Source organism: Uloborus diversus, chromosome 2, assembly GCF_026930045.1.
Source record: "Uloborus diversus isolate 005 chromosome 2, Udiv.v.3.1, whole genome shotgun sequence".
Classification (NCBI taxonomy): domain Eukaryota; kingdom Metazoa; phylum Arthropoda; class Arachnida; order Araneae; family Uloboridae; genus Uloborus; species Uloborus diversus.
The window spans coordinates 183,336,525-183,357,092 of NC_072732.1; the positions used below are offsets into that span (position 1 = coordinate 183,336,525).

General features: G+C 32.4%; 1 protein-coding gene across 1 annotated transcript in view; it reads right to left on the bottom strand.

Annotated features, from left to right (window-relative positions):
• The window catches only part of LOC129216197 (uncharacterized), a 33,496-nt gene extending 24,519 nt beyond the window's left edge, over positions 1-8,977 (bottom strand). The window contains exons 1-5 of the mRNA XM_054850381.1: positions 8,707-8,977; positions 4,912-5,106; positions 3,163-3,416; positions 897-1,041; positions 129-258 (exon numbers count right to left, since the gene is read on the bottom strand). Of these exons, the coding sequence (XP_054706356.1) occupies positions 129-258; positions 897-1,041; positions 3,163-3,416; positions 4,912-5,106; positions 8,707-8,885 (903 nt within the window). The 5' untranslated portion in view covers positions 8,886-8,977. The remainder of the gene's footprint in view (positions 1-128; positions 259-896; positions 1,042-3,162; positions 3,417-4,911; positions 5,107-8,706) is intronic.
• Positions 8,978-20,568: the final 11,591 nt, after the last annotated feature.

The following is a 20,568-nucleotide window of genomic DNA, read 5'->3' on the forward strand; positions in this document are numbered from 1 at the left end:
ATGAAGTACAAAATGTATTGAAAAGCATAAGATAGATGACCATTGATCACACAGAAAATGATATGATTATAATGGCTTGCAAACAGGAAAAGGAGAATCAATTTAAGGATCTTAATTGAAGATCTCACCTCAGTAGTCTTATTCTTGCACCGAGCGGTTCCTGCATACCGGTTAGGAGGTGGATTTCCTTCCCCAGTGGGACACTGGTTGATGTCAATACGGTCAAAATCCAACTCCATCACAGCAACTGCCACATACCTGGATGCAAAATTCAAAATTAATACATTCACACGATAAACCAATATATTTTAGCTTTCAGACCCCAGGGTGGTACAGCATTTAGTTCTCAGAAGGCCCGTTAGTGCAGTGCCTAGTGACGGAAAGTTTTGTAGCTGTCTTCGACAAGCTTCTAGAACTTCATAATCTGTCTGAAAATTTTGGCGCGAGGTATCAATAAAAAAAAATAAATAAACAAGCTTTTTTTAAAAATATTTGTATTTGAAACATAACAGGAGTTGACCCCCCCCCCCCCCCAAAGACGATGGTGCACCTCCCTAAATTCTATGAAGCACTCCCCTTTCAAAAACAAGACCCCCGAGGGGGGGGGGCAGCTTTTTTTTTTAGCACTGACAGAACTGTCCGCGATAGGGTTTCCTTGTGTGCAAGGACACTGCTGCGTTTCTGCTACTGGAGTGCAGTGATAGCAGCAAGCTCAAAAAAAAATATATATAGAATCTTAAAAAAAAAAAAAAAAAAAAAAAAAAAAAAAGGACAAGTTAAAAAATAATTTTTCAATTTTTGATCTTGTCAAAACTTACATATTGGTAATTATATATTGCCCTTAGGTTTTACTGTACACTGAAATGAACAATCTGAATAAAAAAGGAACTACTCACGTTGGTATTTCAATGTGCCTCCACTGGGTGTGCCTAGGATAGATGTCAGGAATGGGCACAGCTGCCCCAAACACCCACTTGTTGGAGCGCTCACAGTCGAAGTACGGTTGAAACCATTTCACTGGACCTGGGAGGTCAGAGGCGGCTAGAAACCAAAGTATCAGTTAGTGACATGATCCATGCAACCAAAGGGAAACTTGGGTTAGAGTAGCATAAAATCAACGTGAACATATTTGGATACTATGCTATTTTAGTTAATACGTTTAACATTTAAAACACAAAAAAATTGAGGCAGTTCTGCTCTCCGTCAACAGTAAGATAAGACGAAAATATGAGGGAAGTGACATCGCTTTTTTGAGCAAAGATCTATGATGTCCTTTCAAGATAATGCTAATAAGAGCCAGTAGACAACCTTTCTGCCAGTAAGAAGATTGGTTGAATAGTTCTTTTAGTTTGCTCAAGAGGAGGCTTGTCGCCAAAGTATAGTGTCCCAAAAAAGTACACCTACTTAGAATAACTAACACAAACAATTATTATGATCCAGGAATATTTCAGTACTGAAAATAAAGTGAATCAATCTGGGAACTAGCCATTTAATAAAAATGTTCAAATTGTTCACCATAATGGTCTAGGTAAAGCTGATAACCCTGATCAATGGAATCCAAAAGGTTTCTAATCAATTTTATTGATGTTTGGGCACATTTCCTCTCAATGGCTGCTTTGAATTCAATGACTTTTCTTTCTCTTGTGAGGTTGTTGATGATCCTAGTCATCCAAAATGGTCTTCAATTCATAGTCGTAATAGTTTTTTTGTCCTTAAAACCCTCAGCAAATGAATGAGTGAATTTTGCAGGTACATATTGTTGAAATTCTTTCCTAAACTGTTTTATTTTGGGACACTCGTTTTGGGACTTTGAAGTTATCAGGCAAAGCGTTTGGGTAATAGGTTGAAAGTATTCATTTAGATTATGCCTTGATATTTTTTAGGCTTATGGTTTAAGATTGGTAACCCAGTATGTAAAATTTCAAATACTTCCTTTATACAGTTTTAACTTGTTGGTTTCCCTTTATTTACAGAGGCAAATCCAGGATTTTTTTCCTACTACCTATTTTTATGAAAGTATTGCATCAAAATTCTATTTTTGTGAAAGTTTTTTTTTTTTTATCAGCATTGATTTTGTGATCTTTATAGGCACATTTTAATTTTTGTCTCAGAAAATTAGAGCAATTTAAATGTTAGTTTGAAAAGTGCAAGTGTCATTAACTAATATTTCGAACTTCTTTTTTTTTTTTTTTTGGGGGGGGGGGGGGATCTAAGAGATAGGGAAAATATCATTGTATCTCAGTTCAAAAAGCTTTGTACTGTGTACAATTCAGGAAAACGCCATCCCCTAAAACTGATGCTAAAAGATTGCTTAAAAGCAATTTGACGAAAAACAGTGAAATTTGAGTTTAATACTATGAAAAAGCTGTTACCTAAGCGATTGTTCATATAAATTATCTTAGCATTTTATTTTATGAGTAAACTATGTTTTAAACAGAAAAACGTGTTTTCTATTTTAAAACACAGGTTTTTGTGAAACTTTCGTTTTTTTTAATATTGTTTCTAGAATGTGTCGATTTTCAAAGTTAGTTTTGTGAAGCTGCCGATTTTATAACTTGATTTTTGTGAAAGTACCGATTTTAAAATAAGATTTTTGTGAAAGTACCGAAAAGCGATAGTAAAATCAATCTGTATTGGGCCCTGATTTAACAAACATTGTAAAGTAGTTTTGGAACACAAATCGTAAATTTCACCTTTTGTATCTAAATGTATCAAGTATTGAAAACTACTGCAGATTTTCCAACTTTGATAATGGTAATTATTTAAAAGTAAAACTATTCAAATAAAATTAGATGCAGAATAAAAAAGCTACCAAGTTCTGAAGCTCATAAACAAGTTCAAAGCTCAAAAGACAATTAAAAAAAAAAAAAAAACATTGAATATACATTTCAAAGTAATCAAAGTTGTATTAAAAATACATATATTACTTAGCAGTGTGACATTCTAAAAAGGTAACTTTTAAACTTCATGTGGGTCAGACTCATCATATCAAGAGGGAAAAAAGTCTCTGTGAAAATAATTAGCAGAGAATGAAGTTAATTTTTTAAAGACGCAGTATTTTCATCACACGCTCCAGTCAAAAGAAAAACCAGGGCTCACCCGATCTTTGATAATCATCTATTTATTAATTTTTCTACAAACAAAAGTTACAACTGGACTCACCTGGGGGTCCATGCCATACAAACGTTTCGTTGGTATTGTTGGCATACGTGATCTGGACAGAGTATGTGGTTTTGGAATCTTGCCTACGGGTCTTATCAGGCAACCAGGCATAATACCATTCATTGATCTTGTAGTGCGGGTGGGTGTAGTTCATGCTCATGGAATTGTTGGGAACCGCTCCTAGATCAATTGCTTCAATTGTGTTCAGTGTAGATATGCGTTCCAAGTGGAAGGGATCATTGAAATCATCAGATCTGAAACAGTAGGAACAAAAGCAAGTAGCATACTTCCTTAAAAATAAATGGGGGAAAAAAAAAGAGACTCAAGAACTTAAATTAACTGCTCAGTCTATGCAGAGTAAAAAGATATTTCTTTCATATCCAAAGCTGTTCAGATAAACAAAGAAACTTCAAGCAAATTTTGATGAGCATTGAGTATAGCTTGGACTAAAATATGAAAAATATTTTTTTCAGTCTTGAGATTAAGCTTCAAAACCTATGCATATCCTAGTTAATATGACTTGACTGAAAAAGAAAAAAACTTTTGTGTTTGGTAAAAGGCGAAATATTCAAGTCCTGATCTGAAAAACCAAATAGTTTGTATTTTTGGGCACACACATACACAAAAAAGTTAGTAGCATTAAGTAAAATTAAGCACTAATATAAGCCCTAAAATATTAAAACCAAAATTCAGCACTGTATAAGCCCTGGAAAATTCAAATGTAAATAAATCCAGTCATACACTAAATTCTTCTTCAATGCGTTTCCATATCTTCATGGCAGCAGGACACCATTTTGAAGAGAACAGTATAACCCCGATTTAACAATTGTCAAGGGACTGGAAAAATTACTGTTAAATCAAGGAGCATTGATATCCGGACCAGTGAAATGTATTACTACGCTGAGGAAATCATTAAATCTGCGTATCGTTAAATCGAAGTCATACTGTATGTATAACGAGCTGATGTGTGCATCACATGACTTCCTTTTACTCCAGTTTAATGTAATTTCCCTGTTACTGGCAATTTTAATGTGATTCAATAGTTTACTCTCTAAATATTACCAACAGGGCTAAATTGAAACCAGACAAAAAATTTAAAAAATTGCCAAATTTGTCGCTGAGTTGGCGACAAAACCTGGCCACCAAAAGATTGGTGATATCGCCAAGTGTCCGACAAATTATATCACCACTTGAGTTTACATCGAAATTAACAACGATTTCCTCCCAAAAAGGGGCAAAAGAGCCCCTTAGAAACATCCGAATGCAACCAAAAGAGAAGGTGCACAACTAGACCGCACTAGAAGTCTACGTACCAAATTTCAACTTTCTAGGATATACCGTTTTTGAGTTATGCGAGATACATACACACATACGCACATACATATGTACATACGGATGTCACAAAAAAATTCGCTGTAATTAACTCGGGAATCATCATTATGGGTATTTCGCGTGTCTATATGTTCTGAGGCAATTATCCACGTGTGGTCGAGTCGAAAAAATACTCAATATTCATTCGGGGGTGAGTAAAATGGAAATTAAGGTCGAATTTTGAGGGTATTTTTTTTCGCGAATACAATACCTCCTTTTTTGTAAAAGGAAATAAAAATTAAGGTGAGTAGGATTCTAAAAAATCAAAGCATCATGTTCCAAGATTCTTCTTCATGACACACACAGACAAAAAAAAAATTCTTTTTTAAATGTTGGCAGAAAAGAAGTTCCTTGATGGAAAAAGAGTGGAAGACTCACCTGAATGCACGTGGTGCAAACAAAGCCATGGTCTTGTTGAAAAATCCCTTATAAGAGGGTGTGAAGGACATGTTTGGTGAAAAATAGATGGCGCTGCCATTGATGAAACGATTTGCTGCAACATCAGAGATGGAGGATAGAAAATAGTACATGAATCCTGGCTCATTCTCATCGGCAGCCCTCTGCAGGATAAAGCTGGAATAAAAGTAGAAGTAGAGTTTCACTTTTTTGTTTACTAGACCATACAATTCATTATGGATTTTCTAATACCAACCCACTGCCTTCTTAACACCCCCCCCCCCCCCACCCCCACGCCCCCTTCTATCTCGAAGTAAAACAATACATTTTTTTTCGGTGGGAAAGCACATGGATCTCTTTAAGAGTTTGAACTCACAAAATAGTATTTGCAAGGTTCCTTGTTCTTATTAGGGTTTATTTTCGGGGTTCCCTTAAGATTTCTCATAATTACCTAAGTTTCCAAAAAGAAAGAAAGAAAAAAAATAGATGCTTAATGCAATACGAGATGCTATTAAAAATAACGTGAAATGGTCATAAATCTGGTTTATTATTTCGGAACAATCATATTCTTGAAAAAAAAAAAAGTCACATTTTATCTACAAAATTGTATATTGTCCTCATTATTTTGGTGGCTAATATGCCAATAGCTATTTCATCTGAGATGCAGTTTCTCCACAACTTTTCCTTTGTATTTATTTTTTTGCAAAAAATTTAAAAATCTATTTTAAATTAAGTTTCCAAAATACCTGTTTATGTAAATAAACAAGTATTAAATAATTATTTTTTGATTGCGCAAAATTCACTATTTTTTTTTAAATGAAACCTAGAAAAACTTTCCATCCCTCCCATTTTGTGCTTCAAAACTTGGTAACACTAGTGGTCACTAAGATTCTAGTGGCCACTGGATACTTATAAAATTTCTGGCTCTTGACATTTTAATAATACACCGTCGCTGCAAAGACAAATTTGGGTCTTTCAATGACTACCATAAAAATGTCCAAAGTCGAATTTATAATATGACCAATGGTCGTATCTCTACAGTAAATAGTAAACAAGTTACAATCCCTCACACTAGTGGCAGTTCTCAACAGGGTTGGCACTTTTTTGGACACTACAGTAAAAACCCTGGTTTTTACCGTCCTGTCCAAAACCCTTGGGTCCAAAACTATATTTTTAAAAAAATTGTATTCTGTGAGAAAACTCCAAAAACAGAATAAAATGTATCAAAGTAATGTTTTATATTGAACATTTGTTCAAAGAACATTTAACTTATTTATGCAGCTGATTTTAATCCAGTTACATTGAAGTTGAATTCTTGATTAAATTTCAATTTAAGCATGAGATAATTTAGTTTTTTTTTTTTTTTTTTGTGACATTAATTAGTAATCAAATTTCCTTATCCTTATGCACGTGTGCATTGTGCAAATGAGAGCAGGGTTAACAAGGCTTTTAAAATCCTGTTTAAAACCCTTGTGTCCAAAAGTGTCCAAAATTACTTTTTGAGAAACTATATTTTGTGAGAAAGTATCAAAAACAGAACAAAATGTGTCAAAATTATTTTTTTGACTATTTAATATATTTATTCAATGTGAACATTCAAGTATAAATATATATGTAATTTATTTATGCAGCTGATTTTAATCTAGTTATGAAAAAATAAAATTCCTCATTAAAAATTTAAATTTGCATGCAGAAGTTTTTTTTCTTCCATAAACCAAATTTTTTGACATTTATGCATGTGTGCAAAAGAAAGTGTTCAAAACTTAGTGTAATAATTGACTTATATGCAATAAATTACAATTTTTTATAGTTACAAAATGTATTGTATGAATATGAATTAAAAAAAGAATAGCACAAGTTTTATAACATTACCGTTTAATCATCAATTTCTCGTTCTTTAATCTATGATTTAAAAAATAGTTTTCATTAAAGCATCATGTAAAACTTATTTGCAAAAACTATTAAAAAATTTAAGCTTTTTTTTGCACCTAAATATTGCACATTTAATAATATTCGTTTGAGTTATAAATGGAACTGAAATTAGTTGTCTTGTTAGTGTTGTAAGTTTCCTTTCATAACTCTGCTAATTGTTACATAAGGAAGTTTTTATGTAATAGTTATTGGCAACTTTTTGAAGCAAAATATTTTTAAATGAACATTTTGGAGAAAAATATTATCAAATGCTCATTAAGTAAACCTCATTAACATCTAAATTTATGCATTATGAATAGTGCAGTGAATAAGAATTGATTAAATCACACCGCTTTAGCTTTGGCATAGTTTTGGACAGTTTCCAACACGTTTGGGCAGTTTTTGACGGTAAAAACCACCTGTCCTGTCCTAAACCAGTTTTGGACAGTCCAAAACCCAACCCTGGTCCTCAACTGATACAGTAAACTGGAAATCTTTAAATCGGTTTTCTGCAAAATGCTTGAAAGTGAGATACACCCATTTGTCTTTTTAGCAACGATACATAGTAGTAAAGATTTTAAAAATTTATTTTAAATCATCTTTACTAATAATAAAGCAGAAAGTCTCTCTGCCTGGATGTCTGCAGGATCTCTGTGACGCGCATAGCGTCTAGACCGTCCGGCCGATTTTCATGAAATTTGGCACAAAGTTATTTTGTAGCATTGGGGTGTGCACCTCGAAGCGATTTTTTAAAAATTCGATGTGGTTCTTTTTCTATTCCAATTTTAAGAACAAAATTATCATAAGATGGACGAGTAAATTAAGGAAATTATCATAACGTGCAACCGTAACATGGGCACGAGCCAATTGGAGAGATATGAAATTATCATACCATGGAACCGTAACATGGGTACAAGCCAATTGGCAAGAAAATTCACCATACATTATTTGCAAATGTGCAGGCGTACCAAAAGACCTTTTAATTTTTCCATTACGGGCAAAGCTGTTCGGGTACCACTAGTGTATGCATGAAAGCAAAGCATTAATTTATCAAGAAATTTTAAAGGCATCCAATGTTTAATATTAATAAATCTATTCATGATTACTGGATGATGCTAATTTGCAGCATATATGTATCTGCAAGCAGTGAATGTCTTCATGCATGGTATGCATCTGTCATAGTAAGACATAAATATAAAGTATCTGCGCAATTAACTCAAAACTTTCTACAAGTACGAAAAATAATTACTCAGTGAGAAGATAACATTTTAATAAGGTAATGCCTTTTGCTTTCAATCATGTGTCCATGAAAGCAAGAAAAGAACTTTTTGCATTAACTTGTCTGCAAATTTTGGAAGATAGTCAGATGTTAATTAAAGATAATCGGACGTGTGTCGTCCGATTATCTTTAACTAAATTTATCTATGCACATGTGGGCCGCATGCGTCTGTATGCCTGTTTTATCCGGTTGTGTGCTTAAAATCAATTATTCAGGTAGTAGTGTCAGGCTGTGCAGTCTCAACGAAATGCAAATTTGTTGAATTACCCTGCAATGTATTGTACAATCTATGCATTAAAATAAGAGGTTGAAGTTTTGCGTACACATTGTTATTCTTGGTATCATAATTTAAAGTATAAAATGGGGGGAAAACAACAATCTACAAATTTGATCTGGAGCAACAGGGTTCTACTGTGTAGGGAAATTTTTGATGACTGAGATTCAAGAAGCAATTTTTTCATTTGGCACAAAAATCTGAGAACTAATGCATTCACATCTTGCTGAAATTTCCAGAATGAAATGACAATTAAAATCTCAAATAGAAATATCCTTAAATATATACAACATAAGCAGTTCACGTAATTTACCTGTAAAAGAACGCTCTTGACATGGCCATGTTGTGAATTTGAAGAAGACTTGTTCGATTCGGCAAGACAGGATCGATGCCGATTTGTCGAATATTTGGAACATGAGTGACGGAGTCTTTGGGCAAAAACAAGGCATTTCGGTCCACGACTTTGCAATTATCTGCTCCTACCTTTGACATGCGAGAAGTAATTTCGTCAAATCCATCCCGAATTTGCCAGTCAAACTGAGCAATCACATTCCAAGAGAAAATTACCAGGAAAAAAATAGTAAACGCTGTATAACCCATATTATTTATAAGTAAACATAACCATACAATATGTAAACACAATAACAAAAGGGCGCGGGCCACCTTTTCTCACTCATTTCATTTCACATCAGTTTCAACAAGCCACGGTTTAAAGTTTGAGAAGAAAATTCATATATTTTTGGACGTTGCTACTACTCCTCGAAAATAAGCAGCTATGATTGGCTAACGTAGTCTACTCCAGTAGGGCCTACTTATTGGCAAAATAATCGCTCATTTTGGCGAAAAACTTCTAATTCTACAGGAAATAAATTACATGACGAATTATGAGCGCGTCTGATAATAGGAACCCCGGAGGGGGATTGCGCCGAAGGCTAGGACCACCCATGGAGTTAATGAGTTACCCCCTGCTGCGCAAGTAAAATTTGGGGTTGCCGTATTTGGCGCATTCTCGCTTAGCTGGCGATTTGAATAAATCTTGTTTTTAATACAGTTAAAGCATGGGTTGAAGTTAAAATACACGAAGAGTTGAATGTAGTTAATGACGCAGTTAATGCAGGCCTTAGTTACGTACAACAGATATCTCTAAAGATAGTTCTTTTTAATTTAAATGTGCAATGAACTTTCAAAAGTACCGTTGAAAATTTTAAATTAAACGGTTTAGATGAATTTTAACTGTTAACTACTTATATTAATTGGCATATCCTGGCATGTTTAAAAAAAGCGTATATCTTGAACAAAATCGATGCATTTTAATTAAAGGAAAGTATTTTCTGTGCAAGGTATGTGAATTAATTTTTAATCAATTAAATCATTGAAATTTTTTTCAATTTCCTTCACATTTGAAAGTCTTAACTTCTAAGGTCGCGTTCGAATAGAGTGACCAATGGGTTCGAGGTACGATATTCATGAATTGGGTTCGAGGTTAGGGGAAATTACTTGGTCCGTGAGTTTACAAATATCAATGTTAAGTACTGGTAAAGTTCGCCGTTAAAATTCAAGATTAAAATTATGTTTTTGTTGTTTTTATTCCATATTTTTGGTTTGGGAGAAAGATCACATTATGCCGCACTTCTGCTTGGCACTCGAATGCGGGAATAGTGAATCATCATGTTGTAGCTTAAAAATGTAGAAGCTTCCATACCTTTGCTCGATCATAGTCTTAAGAAAAAGCATGTAAAAAGATAATTGGATTCATAATGGAAACATCGATAACAAAATGGATAGCAAAAGAGAGTGCTAGTATACTTTAAAATCTACCATACTCTATTGCTGACTTTTTTGTTCTATATGCTACATTTTTTTTTTGGGTGACAGGTAGGTAAGAACAGTTATTACTCTATGTTATTTCAATTATGTTGTTTTGATGTTCAAAATTTTACATTGGTTTCATTTGCTTGTGTAATGTATAATAATCAGTAGACGTTAAATCCCGGTTATCACAAATTTGCCATTTCAACTGCGCTTGCGCGCGGACTTAGCTTTTTGTTATTTCTGTTTTAAGATTTTGTGTTGCTTGTTTATATTTATACTGAGCTAGAGTCCCAAGAAATTAATGACTGCGATTAGAATATTTTCACTGCGATTTCGTGATATATTACATGAAACTGCGGATATGAATAACTGATAATCTTTATAATGAAAAGGGGAAAATGACACTTCCAATATTTATTGGTTTGAAAATATTTATTTAACGTAAACCTAAAACCCGTTGGGTACTTCAAAAATGATTGGAATATGAGTACAGATGTCCGTCTTTTGTGGATATTTTACGTTAGGCTTAAATAGCAGTATTATACATTTTTATTTAGGTTGATGGTTCGGCTTTGTATTAGAAGTGATGCTGCAATTCTAGTACGCTCTTCTGAAGTTGAAAATTTAGCCCTGAAAAGGGCCATTGATAGAAAAATCAGACTTTGAATCCATTAATAATTAAGACTCAAAACTCAATCTTTACCGAGGCCTAAAAACTAAACCAGAGTTAGCTTTGTGATTTCTAATTTTTATCTGTTGCTATCTCATATTTATTAACAAATTTAAAATGTTAGCAAGATTTTTGAAATCAGCTAAGTCTGTGTACAAGCGCAGTTGAAATGGCAAATTTGTGATAACCGGGATTTAACGTTGAGTATAATAATCAGGATGTATTGATATTGTTTGTTGTTATTATAAAAAACTCCATTAACAATTGAAGTTACTTGATTTTTTATTCACATGTTTTGCTGTTTCACAATTTGATGGATTTCATTGAATTTAGAAACAAAAATTTACACATTTACAGTATAGTGCAACCTCAATTGAGATCTTGATAAACTTTAAAACTGAAGTTCTCTTAAAAAAATTTCTGCAAAATACCACTGTATTTCTCCAGAGTCTTTAGTGTCATATCTTAACCAACAGCAAAAATGTCAGTGAGTAGAGTACCACAATGATACCAGCTTGGTTTTTTAATTATATTTGGTCTTTTTTCAACATTATTAATTGGGAGAAACAGGAAATTAGCGAACAACATTTGTTGCTGGCTCAGAGGCCATGTTAGCCTAGTCGGGAACTAGGGGCCCAGTTGGAATCTGAGACATACAAATGTTAAAAGTTTTATGAGAAGAGGGAGACCTGGTGAACAAACTAACAAGGGGCCCGAATTGGCTTTATGCAGAGCTGAGCTCGCCAAAATAGGTTCGACGCAGAATCGAATTGGGTTCGCTTTGCAACTCCTTCACAAAGATCTGCAATGTAAAAGCGGCCGTTTCAGAAAATTCCACACTGTAAAAACAGCTCATTCATAAAAATTCGCATCATGAAATAAAGTTCTAAATTTAAGGTGGCCCTTGCCACCTGGCGATCCAGTGTGACAAAGTGCCGACCCCCAAAAAACGGTTTTTGTGATTCCATCACTTGGACATTAACAATTGCCTTCTTATACTTCATATTGTGTAATTAAAGGTTGCACAAGCATCATTTTGCCATGCCCATATATAACCTGGCAATTCACAATAATTTCATTTTCAAAAATAAAGAAAATTTAGAAAAATTTTGTTTTTTAACAAAATGGGGACCCAAAAATAAAAACTTGTATCAACCCCTGAAAAATGTTCTGAAATTTAATACGTTACAAAATTAAGTAATTGTCTGATTAAGTAATGTTAATGAGCAGTGACTAGCATATCATATATACAGGCATACTTCATATCTCACGGTGTTTCTACAACACTGTTTCCATACAGTACAAAGTTTTAACTTAATACTACACGGTTTAAATATAACATGAATTTTAAAAGATAGAAATTCATTTTTGTTCAATACTAATAATTCTACACCCATGTATAACAGTAACTTTTAAATACTTTATTTTTTCATCCGTGTTCTAAAAAAAAAGACAAATATTGTTTCCAATTCATTATAAGAAAATAACATTTAGGAATAAATATAAGTTAAATTTTGCACACGATAATTAAAAAATGTAGTCCAAACAATATACAATGAAATAAATGGAATAATTGTATTTGTTCTTTTATTTGGTCATTGTTGCTCAAACTTGATTGCTGTAGAAAAGCTTAGATTTTTTCCTCCATGATAAAATGCACTTTGTTCTTAGCAAAGAAAGTTGATCAAGTTTTTACTTGAGCTGTTGTATGTTTTAGTAGCCATTTTTAACCGACTTCAAAAAGGAGGCGGTTATCAGTTCATACCGTATGTATGTTTTTTTTTTTTTTTTTTGTCCACTCACAGCGTCTCACCTAGTGGACCGATTTTGATGATACTTCTTTTAATGGATAGGGGATGGCCCAACTTAGGTCCCATTACTTTGTTTGACCATATTTGTTCCTTAGAAAAAAAGTTATGGGCAAAAAACAGTAAATTTCATGCAATTTCCCTATTAATTGATTAAACATAAAACCCATTGTTTCAACAATTTTGTGCCATACAACAATAATATTAATAGTAATTGTGGTGATAACTTTGAATGGAGGCTTCTCTGAAGCAAGCATCAAGTTTCTTCAGTGTCATTGCTCTATAGTGGGGGTAAACCTAACGTGGAAGCGAGGTTTATGCAGTGATTAGGATCTGCTTAGCCTTCACAATGCTACTACTTTAGGTTTGCTTCAACTATAGTAGTATTTTTATCGTTATCAAGTATGCCAATAACAGATGATTTGGGCTGAGTAAGGAGATACAGGATTGCACAAAAAGCAACTATGCTGTGAAATGTAAATTAGTTAGGGAAAACGTAATATTTAAATGATTATAATTAAATTAACACACAAATGAATTTCAGTGAGGAACGAAGATAAATTTTTATTGTCAATCGCTTAAAGTTTAAGGCGTGTTTTTATTTTTTTAGTATGGAGCATTTTTATGAAAAAAATAAGGTAAAGTTTCGTTACAGTAACTTCTTAATATTTCTGAAATACATTTACACTAAAAAGAATAAAATAAAAAAATTTTGAAAAAAAAAAATAGAACCGACTTCAAAATTGCTCTAAAAAGTGAAAAATAATTTTATTCTTTAAACACCATCGATAATACTTTTAAACATAATTTTTGAAGTTGGCGCAAAAACGATCGATAAAATCATTCACAGCTATAACTCAGTTACAGCTATAAATTAAATCAGGCCCAGTTTCTTCACTACCACATGCATTACGCATTGATGACAGCATATTTCAGTAACGATATAAATGTTTCGTTCCTAACTTTGGATGATTTTTTTATAACAATATGAACGAAGCATGGTTACAATGGATTTTACTTTTTGTTTTTGTGCCAACTTCAAAAATTATGTTTAAAAGTATTATCGATGGTGTTTAAAGAATAAAATTATTTTTCACTTTTTAGAGCAATTTTGAAGTCGGTTCTATTTTTTTTTTTCAAAATTTTTTATTTATTTGTATATCCTATTTAGTTTAAATTTCAGCTATTATAAAATCTTTCCCTTAAGACTTGGTTTCAATATAACACGGTACACATTTCTTGATCCTATGTAAGACGTAAGATCAAAAAATACGTTTAAAAAACTATTTATAAAAAAGTCTCATATTACACAGTACGAATCAACCGTGTTATACAAAAGATACCTGTATATGCATAAGTAAGTGACAAAAGTACTGTTAAAAATTAAATTAATAAAATGTTTCTTGAAAATTTTAAGCTTTTCTTATTTTTATGCTATACATAAACATACAGTAGCATAGCAACCAACTTGTAAGATTTAGCCTTACATTGTAAGATTTTTGGAGATATTGTATGTTTATAAGATCTTGTGACATAATTGTAAGATAATTAGGTTTTAGATCCCTAGTATTGCTTTTTTTTTTTTAAATGAGTATCCTGTTATGTTGCTTCAGAAGAATAGAGAAACTGCAGATGAAGAGCCTAAGATAAGCTCCAAAGTGAATTCCACTCTGTACAAATAGATAATTTGCCCGATGTTGTGCTAAAAAGGGAGAGGATGGATAAAAAATAGGCTGCTTTGAAGAAATTTAATGTCAATGGTTCATTGAAGTATGAAAGGCTCTCCTTTTCTATGCTTTTCATTCTAGCCATACCTCACAGCAATTCAGAGTGCAAAAGAAAATTCAGTAGGGTCAGAAAGACGAGGACAGAGCTGTGCAGTCCTGTCTGATAATAACCTGGATAACATTTTAATCATTAAGAACTTCCAAAAAAAAATATATTGTTTTGAATAAGTTAGGGAAATAAATTTTTTGAATGTTGCTAAGTCAGCAACTTAAGAAAGCTTAAGTTCCAGTGAAAGTAGTTTCAGCAAAAGCAGCTGACTGCATTAATTTACGACAGAAAAAGTAAGATAATACAGCAAGTTATTAGTTTCTTCCAAAAGAATATTTTTAAAGATTAATATTAATGCATCCTACAGAAAAATATAAGACAATATTTTAAAAGTGCACACTTAATAAATTTTTAAATGCACAAGCCTGCCTTTTTGAAACTAACTGCTTGCTGTAATCCTATGCTTCTTTTTTGTGAATCCAGTTTTTGTTTTTTTTTTTTTTTTTTTTTTTTCTGTGCTGATTAATTACAAGTAAAGATTTGAAAATATAATGCTTTCAGTTTTAACAGTTTGTTGTGTGTTGGTTAAAAAAGTGTACAAATACACCCATGGCATGCATTGTAAGATTTTTAAAGTAGATATGTTGGCAGCTACACAGTAGAACTCTACCACAACTATCCGAATTGCTTTCAGAATTTGAACAAAAAATTAAGGGCGATTGCACTTGCTGTGATTTGCAAAATGATGATTCTGTCGACTTATGCTATTATCCTTCTCTCCGCAGCAGCATTGTTAGTACACTTAGCATGAAAAGCGTTACCTTTCTATTTGATTGATTCAAAGTTTTTTTTTTTAATAGTTTTTCCGATCTTCAACATTCATACAGTAAAACCCCTTATACCCCTAGTAGTATATACCCCTTTTCCCTTTTTTTGTTGTTCTAAATAAAGTATGTGTCTTTAAATTCTTGTATTAAACATTTTATCTGATGCATATTTCTAATTACCAGTAAAGTTTCAAAGAATCGAAACAGAGAGATCATTTTTTAATAAAAACGACTAGTTCGCCATCAACGAAGGCACTTCCAGCAGATAGACGATTTTACGAGGGGTATGGTGATCGCATTGAGAAGGGGAGGTTGGTCCGTACGTCAAATCGCAGTTGATACCCACATGGATGTGAGCACGGTGCATCGGCTGTGCCGAAGATGGTTGGAACAACGGAATGTGGCAAGATTGAGGGGTGCAAGGGCAGCCAGAGTGACGTCAGAACGCGTGGATCGACGCATCCACCGACAAGCTGTAGCAGACCTACAAGTCACTTGTTCCTCGATTCTGCAGCAGGTGCAAGATACCCTGAATGTTCCCATGTCAACCAGAACCATTTCCCGTCTGGTCGCACGTGGTCTGCAATTACGGCGTCCGCTAAGAAGATTGCAATTGACCCCCCATACTTTTATAAAATAATAATACTTACATTGTAACTACTAATAATGCTTTTCAAAGATATCTTGTTTACATATTTGGTTCTCCAAAGTTTTGATGATTAAGAATTATTTAATTTGAACCATACGTTAATTTTTAACAATTTTTTTAACTAACTCATTTGCAATGTTAAAAATGATCACAGAAAACACAAAGGCACGTTGTAGTTCCTTTATTATCAATTTCTTTTGAATATACAGTAAAACCTGTAAAGTTGACCACCTGTCTATGTTGACCGCTTTTGTCAGGAACGGAATTCGTCCCTTTCAGAAGGAATTCAAGTTCTTAAACAGCGTCAACACAGCTGTGAATAAAACAAATATAAAATATCAAAAAGATTGTTGTAAAAACGCCATTAAAATAAGAAGCACAACCTTTCTTTTTTCTAAATTCTCATTTCAATGGCGACAATAGTACATAAAACTTGACCTTTGGGAAAGAAAATTTTTTCCCTAAAAGTCACCATTAGAATGCCTATATCAGTGTTTTGGAATAATATTAACCTCCCATGGAAAATCTAAGTCATGATTAGTTATAAAAATCTTCATCAGTAAAGGTCCAATAGTATAAATAAATATATATATATATATATATATATATACATATATATATATATATATATATATACATATATATATATATATATATATATACATATATATATATATATATATACATATATATATATATATATACATATATATATATATATATATATACATATATATATATATATATACATATATATATATATACATATATATATTAAATAAATAAAAGAACAATATTCCCATTATCTCCATTAAAATACAGATATTAGTTCCACAAAATCTTAATTGGCATCATTAATCCTTAAAATCACACATACAAGGGGGGGAAGAAAATTGAACCTTAATAGTATTTAATGATATTTTTACCAAACTTGATTTGGCGGCAACTTATTAATGGCTGTAACGCTGCTATTTTGAACACACGCTACAACCACATTGTCGTAACTCTGTCCTCCAAATTGCTGCAGACACGTATTTCAATGTTACAAGGTACGCCTTTCTGAACGCAAAGAAGTGTAAGTTTATGGATTAAAAGTCATTCAATCAAAGATCCAAAGAAAGGACTTTTCATCCAGAAGCTCACGCTTCTTTGCATTGAAAAAGGTGTTCCTTGAAACACCGAAACACAGCAATTTGCAATTTTTGTGCTTTAAAATGTTGTGGTTAATTGATTCATTTAACTGGATAAAATGTTTTCTTAATATAATTCATAAGATATGTTTTTTAATTCTGTTTCAATATTTGAAAATTCAGTTAGTGAACTATAGATAATGATTATTTTTTGATGCATCCGCTAAACATTAGTGCATAGTTTATGGTGTAATAACACTTGCCGACAATTGAAAAATTTTCTAAGTGTTTTAGTAATTGAAATCTTTCTGAAGAAGTTCAGGGTTAGCTGAGAAATAATATGTAAAGTCAAAGATGTAAAAGGTGTTGATAAATACGTGTATGTTTATTTTTCTTAATTTTTGAAAAAGTTTAATATAAGCCGAAGGCCATCTTTTCTTTAAAACGTTAAAGCAATAGCCTTGTTCTGGTCTGTTACAGAAATTGCTGTCAGTAACTATGAATCTGGTGTAAGATAAGCTGTGCAACCTTTTTTTTTTTTTTCAATTTTTATTTTTTCCTAAATAGCTGTGATTCAATCCTAAATAATACTGCTTTTATTGCACTCGAGGTAATAAATTAATACTTTTCGACTTACCTTTTTTTTAGCAGGCTCATGGATTTAATTCTAATAGGATCTTCATGTATTTGTTTTCGTCAAAATATACAACTTTGGAGACAAAATGACTCTCTTGGCGAAAACCCGTCACAATATATCTCTTGAAAAATCAAAGAAAGCCTTGTTTTATTATAACACTAAAATATTACTTCTTGCTTTGGCGAAAACACATTGCAATGTAAGCGTTGAGACTCTAAAAACTGAAAACAGACAAAAAAATGTGAATGTATATATACAGATGGGAATATGTACAAATGTTTGGTTATAATGCGTACATCTAAGAGGAATATCGAAACTTATTTTATAACTTTCTTATCCAATGTTGCCTGTCGCAAGTTGTAGTTTTATTTACATACCTATGTAACGGAAAATAACATATAGATTAAAAATAAAAATGAAATAAGAGACTTTGTCTATGACTTACTGTGGTAATGTTCAGGTGAGGCAAACAATTTATGCTGCAGGTACATAGAATCCAGAACAAAGGTTCAAGTTTGTAGCCTGGATGATCCAACTTCAAAATCCTGTTGTAGCAATAAAAACCAACACTGATAACCGAAAAGAATGCCACTACGTAATGCTTATGTCAGACAAAAGTCATAACAATAGTGGCACACCATTCAGTCAAGTTAGTGAATTAACTTCGTCCCTCTATTAATGCACTATTTTTTCGTAGACAAATTTAACCTGGAAAAGTTATGGTCAGCAAGTCAATAAATTACATAAATCTTTTCTAAATTGCAGATTATTAAACTATTTAACACATTATCAAATAACTAATAATATAAATACTTCATTAAAATTTTAAATTTCCTGATTTACATCATGGTCAGGTGAAATTCTCAAACCAAATTTTGTCATTCCACTTGGCCAAAACAGGGCAGTTGTAAAAATTTAATATTTACAATTGTCAACAAAAACTATAGATTCTAAAATTAAATAACAGTAGGCGCCGCTTAATGTGATCACTTTGGGGGGAAAGCAATTTCATAACAATAACTGAAAAGAATCCAGCACACAATAACATTGACTTTTTTTCAATTAGGAAGCATTCATTTTTACAACTGCAAATTAAAACAACAATGAGTTAACTAAATGCAGTTTTAAATTATGAATTACTAAATTAGTGCGTGCTATGAAGTATTTTTTGCCAATTTTCCAAGCAAGATCTTTTGTTTTCCGTCACATTAACGGACTGTTTACTGGTGTATTCTTTTCCCCGACATTAGTAAATCAGTTTCGAAGCAAATTCAACTTCATCATATTTTCCAGCATGGTTTTGCTTTTGTTTAATATTTTATTTAGCTTTGCTTTGTTTTCAGTGATGGCTTAAGCCTCGAAAAAGTGAGGGGGCCCCCCTCACCTGGTTTTTAGAGGAAAATTTTTTTCTTTTAAATATTTAAACTCTTTTAAAATAATTATTTGTATTAAATAAGTAAAATTAACTGCATTTTAAGCAACAAAATACTTAAACTACAAAGTAAATCACAAAAGATATTGATACCATGTTTAGGTCCATGATTGCTGGTAGGGTTGTGCACTTTCACACCTGACTTGCAAAACTAAAATTTAACTAATTAGGTAATGAAAAGCTACAAAATACCACGAAAATCATTAATCTCACGTTTATGTCCATTACGCTTTCAAGCGCTACAGTACGGCTTGTAAGGAAGGGGGAAGAAGAACTGCACAGGACAACTCCGCGGGAATGTGTAGAAATTAAAGCCTTTAAAACGTGGTTTTAGGCCATATTTATTGACGTGAGGGGGCTCTCCCCGATCTTTTTTTTTTCCTTCTTTTTAAAAATAGAAATCAATTTCTTCTCCCCACCCCCCTTCCATTTTTCAAAATTGCAATCTCATCACAATTTTTTAATAATTTGAATTAATGGTTGGGAAATTTTTAGCCGTGCTGCAGCATTTCTTTGATTCATCATGGTTAAGTTGTCAAAGCACTTTAAAATGAATTTTTACCTTTTCATTTAAATCACTGCATTTTTTCCTCCATTACTAACATTTTTGACTGTTTAAATAAAGCTTAATTTATGCGGCTTTTTTGAGCAACGTAACCCCTGTGTAAAACGAGGGTCTACTGTATTTACCAATCTTGAAAATAATAACAAATATAGTCAACTCTCAATAACTTGAATCCTATAGGGAACAATAAAAAACTTCCGACTTACCGCTAGTTTTAGTTTTTTGACATTTTAATATAAAAAAAGCAATCAAACATTTTAATTAATATGTACATATCAGTGTTTAAGCTGAGCTCAAAAGTTGTTTAGCCAAAAAGCTAAAATTGGGGAAAGAGCTTCAGCAAAAGGCTAAAACGTTGAAGGTTAATGAATACTTTTATATCTTACTCACTGCCTCAAAGTATATATTTTTAAATTCCTCAACATTATTTAGCTCATAGTCACAGTTAATTAGAATTAACAAAGCACATAGTCTGCATTTTTTTTCACGCTTAAAACTATTGCTTTGCATATTTATTTGTATTTGGTAATAAGTTTAAAATAATGAAATAGAAATTAATTATTATTTAATGAATTTAAATGAAATAGAAAATTTCTTGTACCAATAAATTGAAAAAATTGTTCATAGTAAAAAAAAATATACCAAAATGAACATAACTGATGATGAATTAATTCTTTACTGGCCTGTCTAGAAGATAAAAATATTATACTCAGATCACTGCAGAATTAGTAGGTGCTTGTAGAACTTGTAGGTGCACGACTGAAAAGCATGCCACTATGTAATGCCAATGATAGACAAAAGACGAAACAATGGCGGCACACCATTCAGGGATTTTCTTGGATTAAGCAGCATCTCTTAGTAGAGGACAT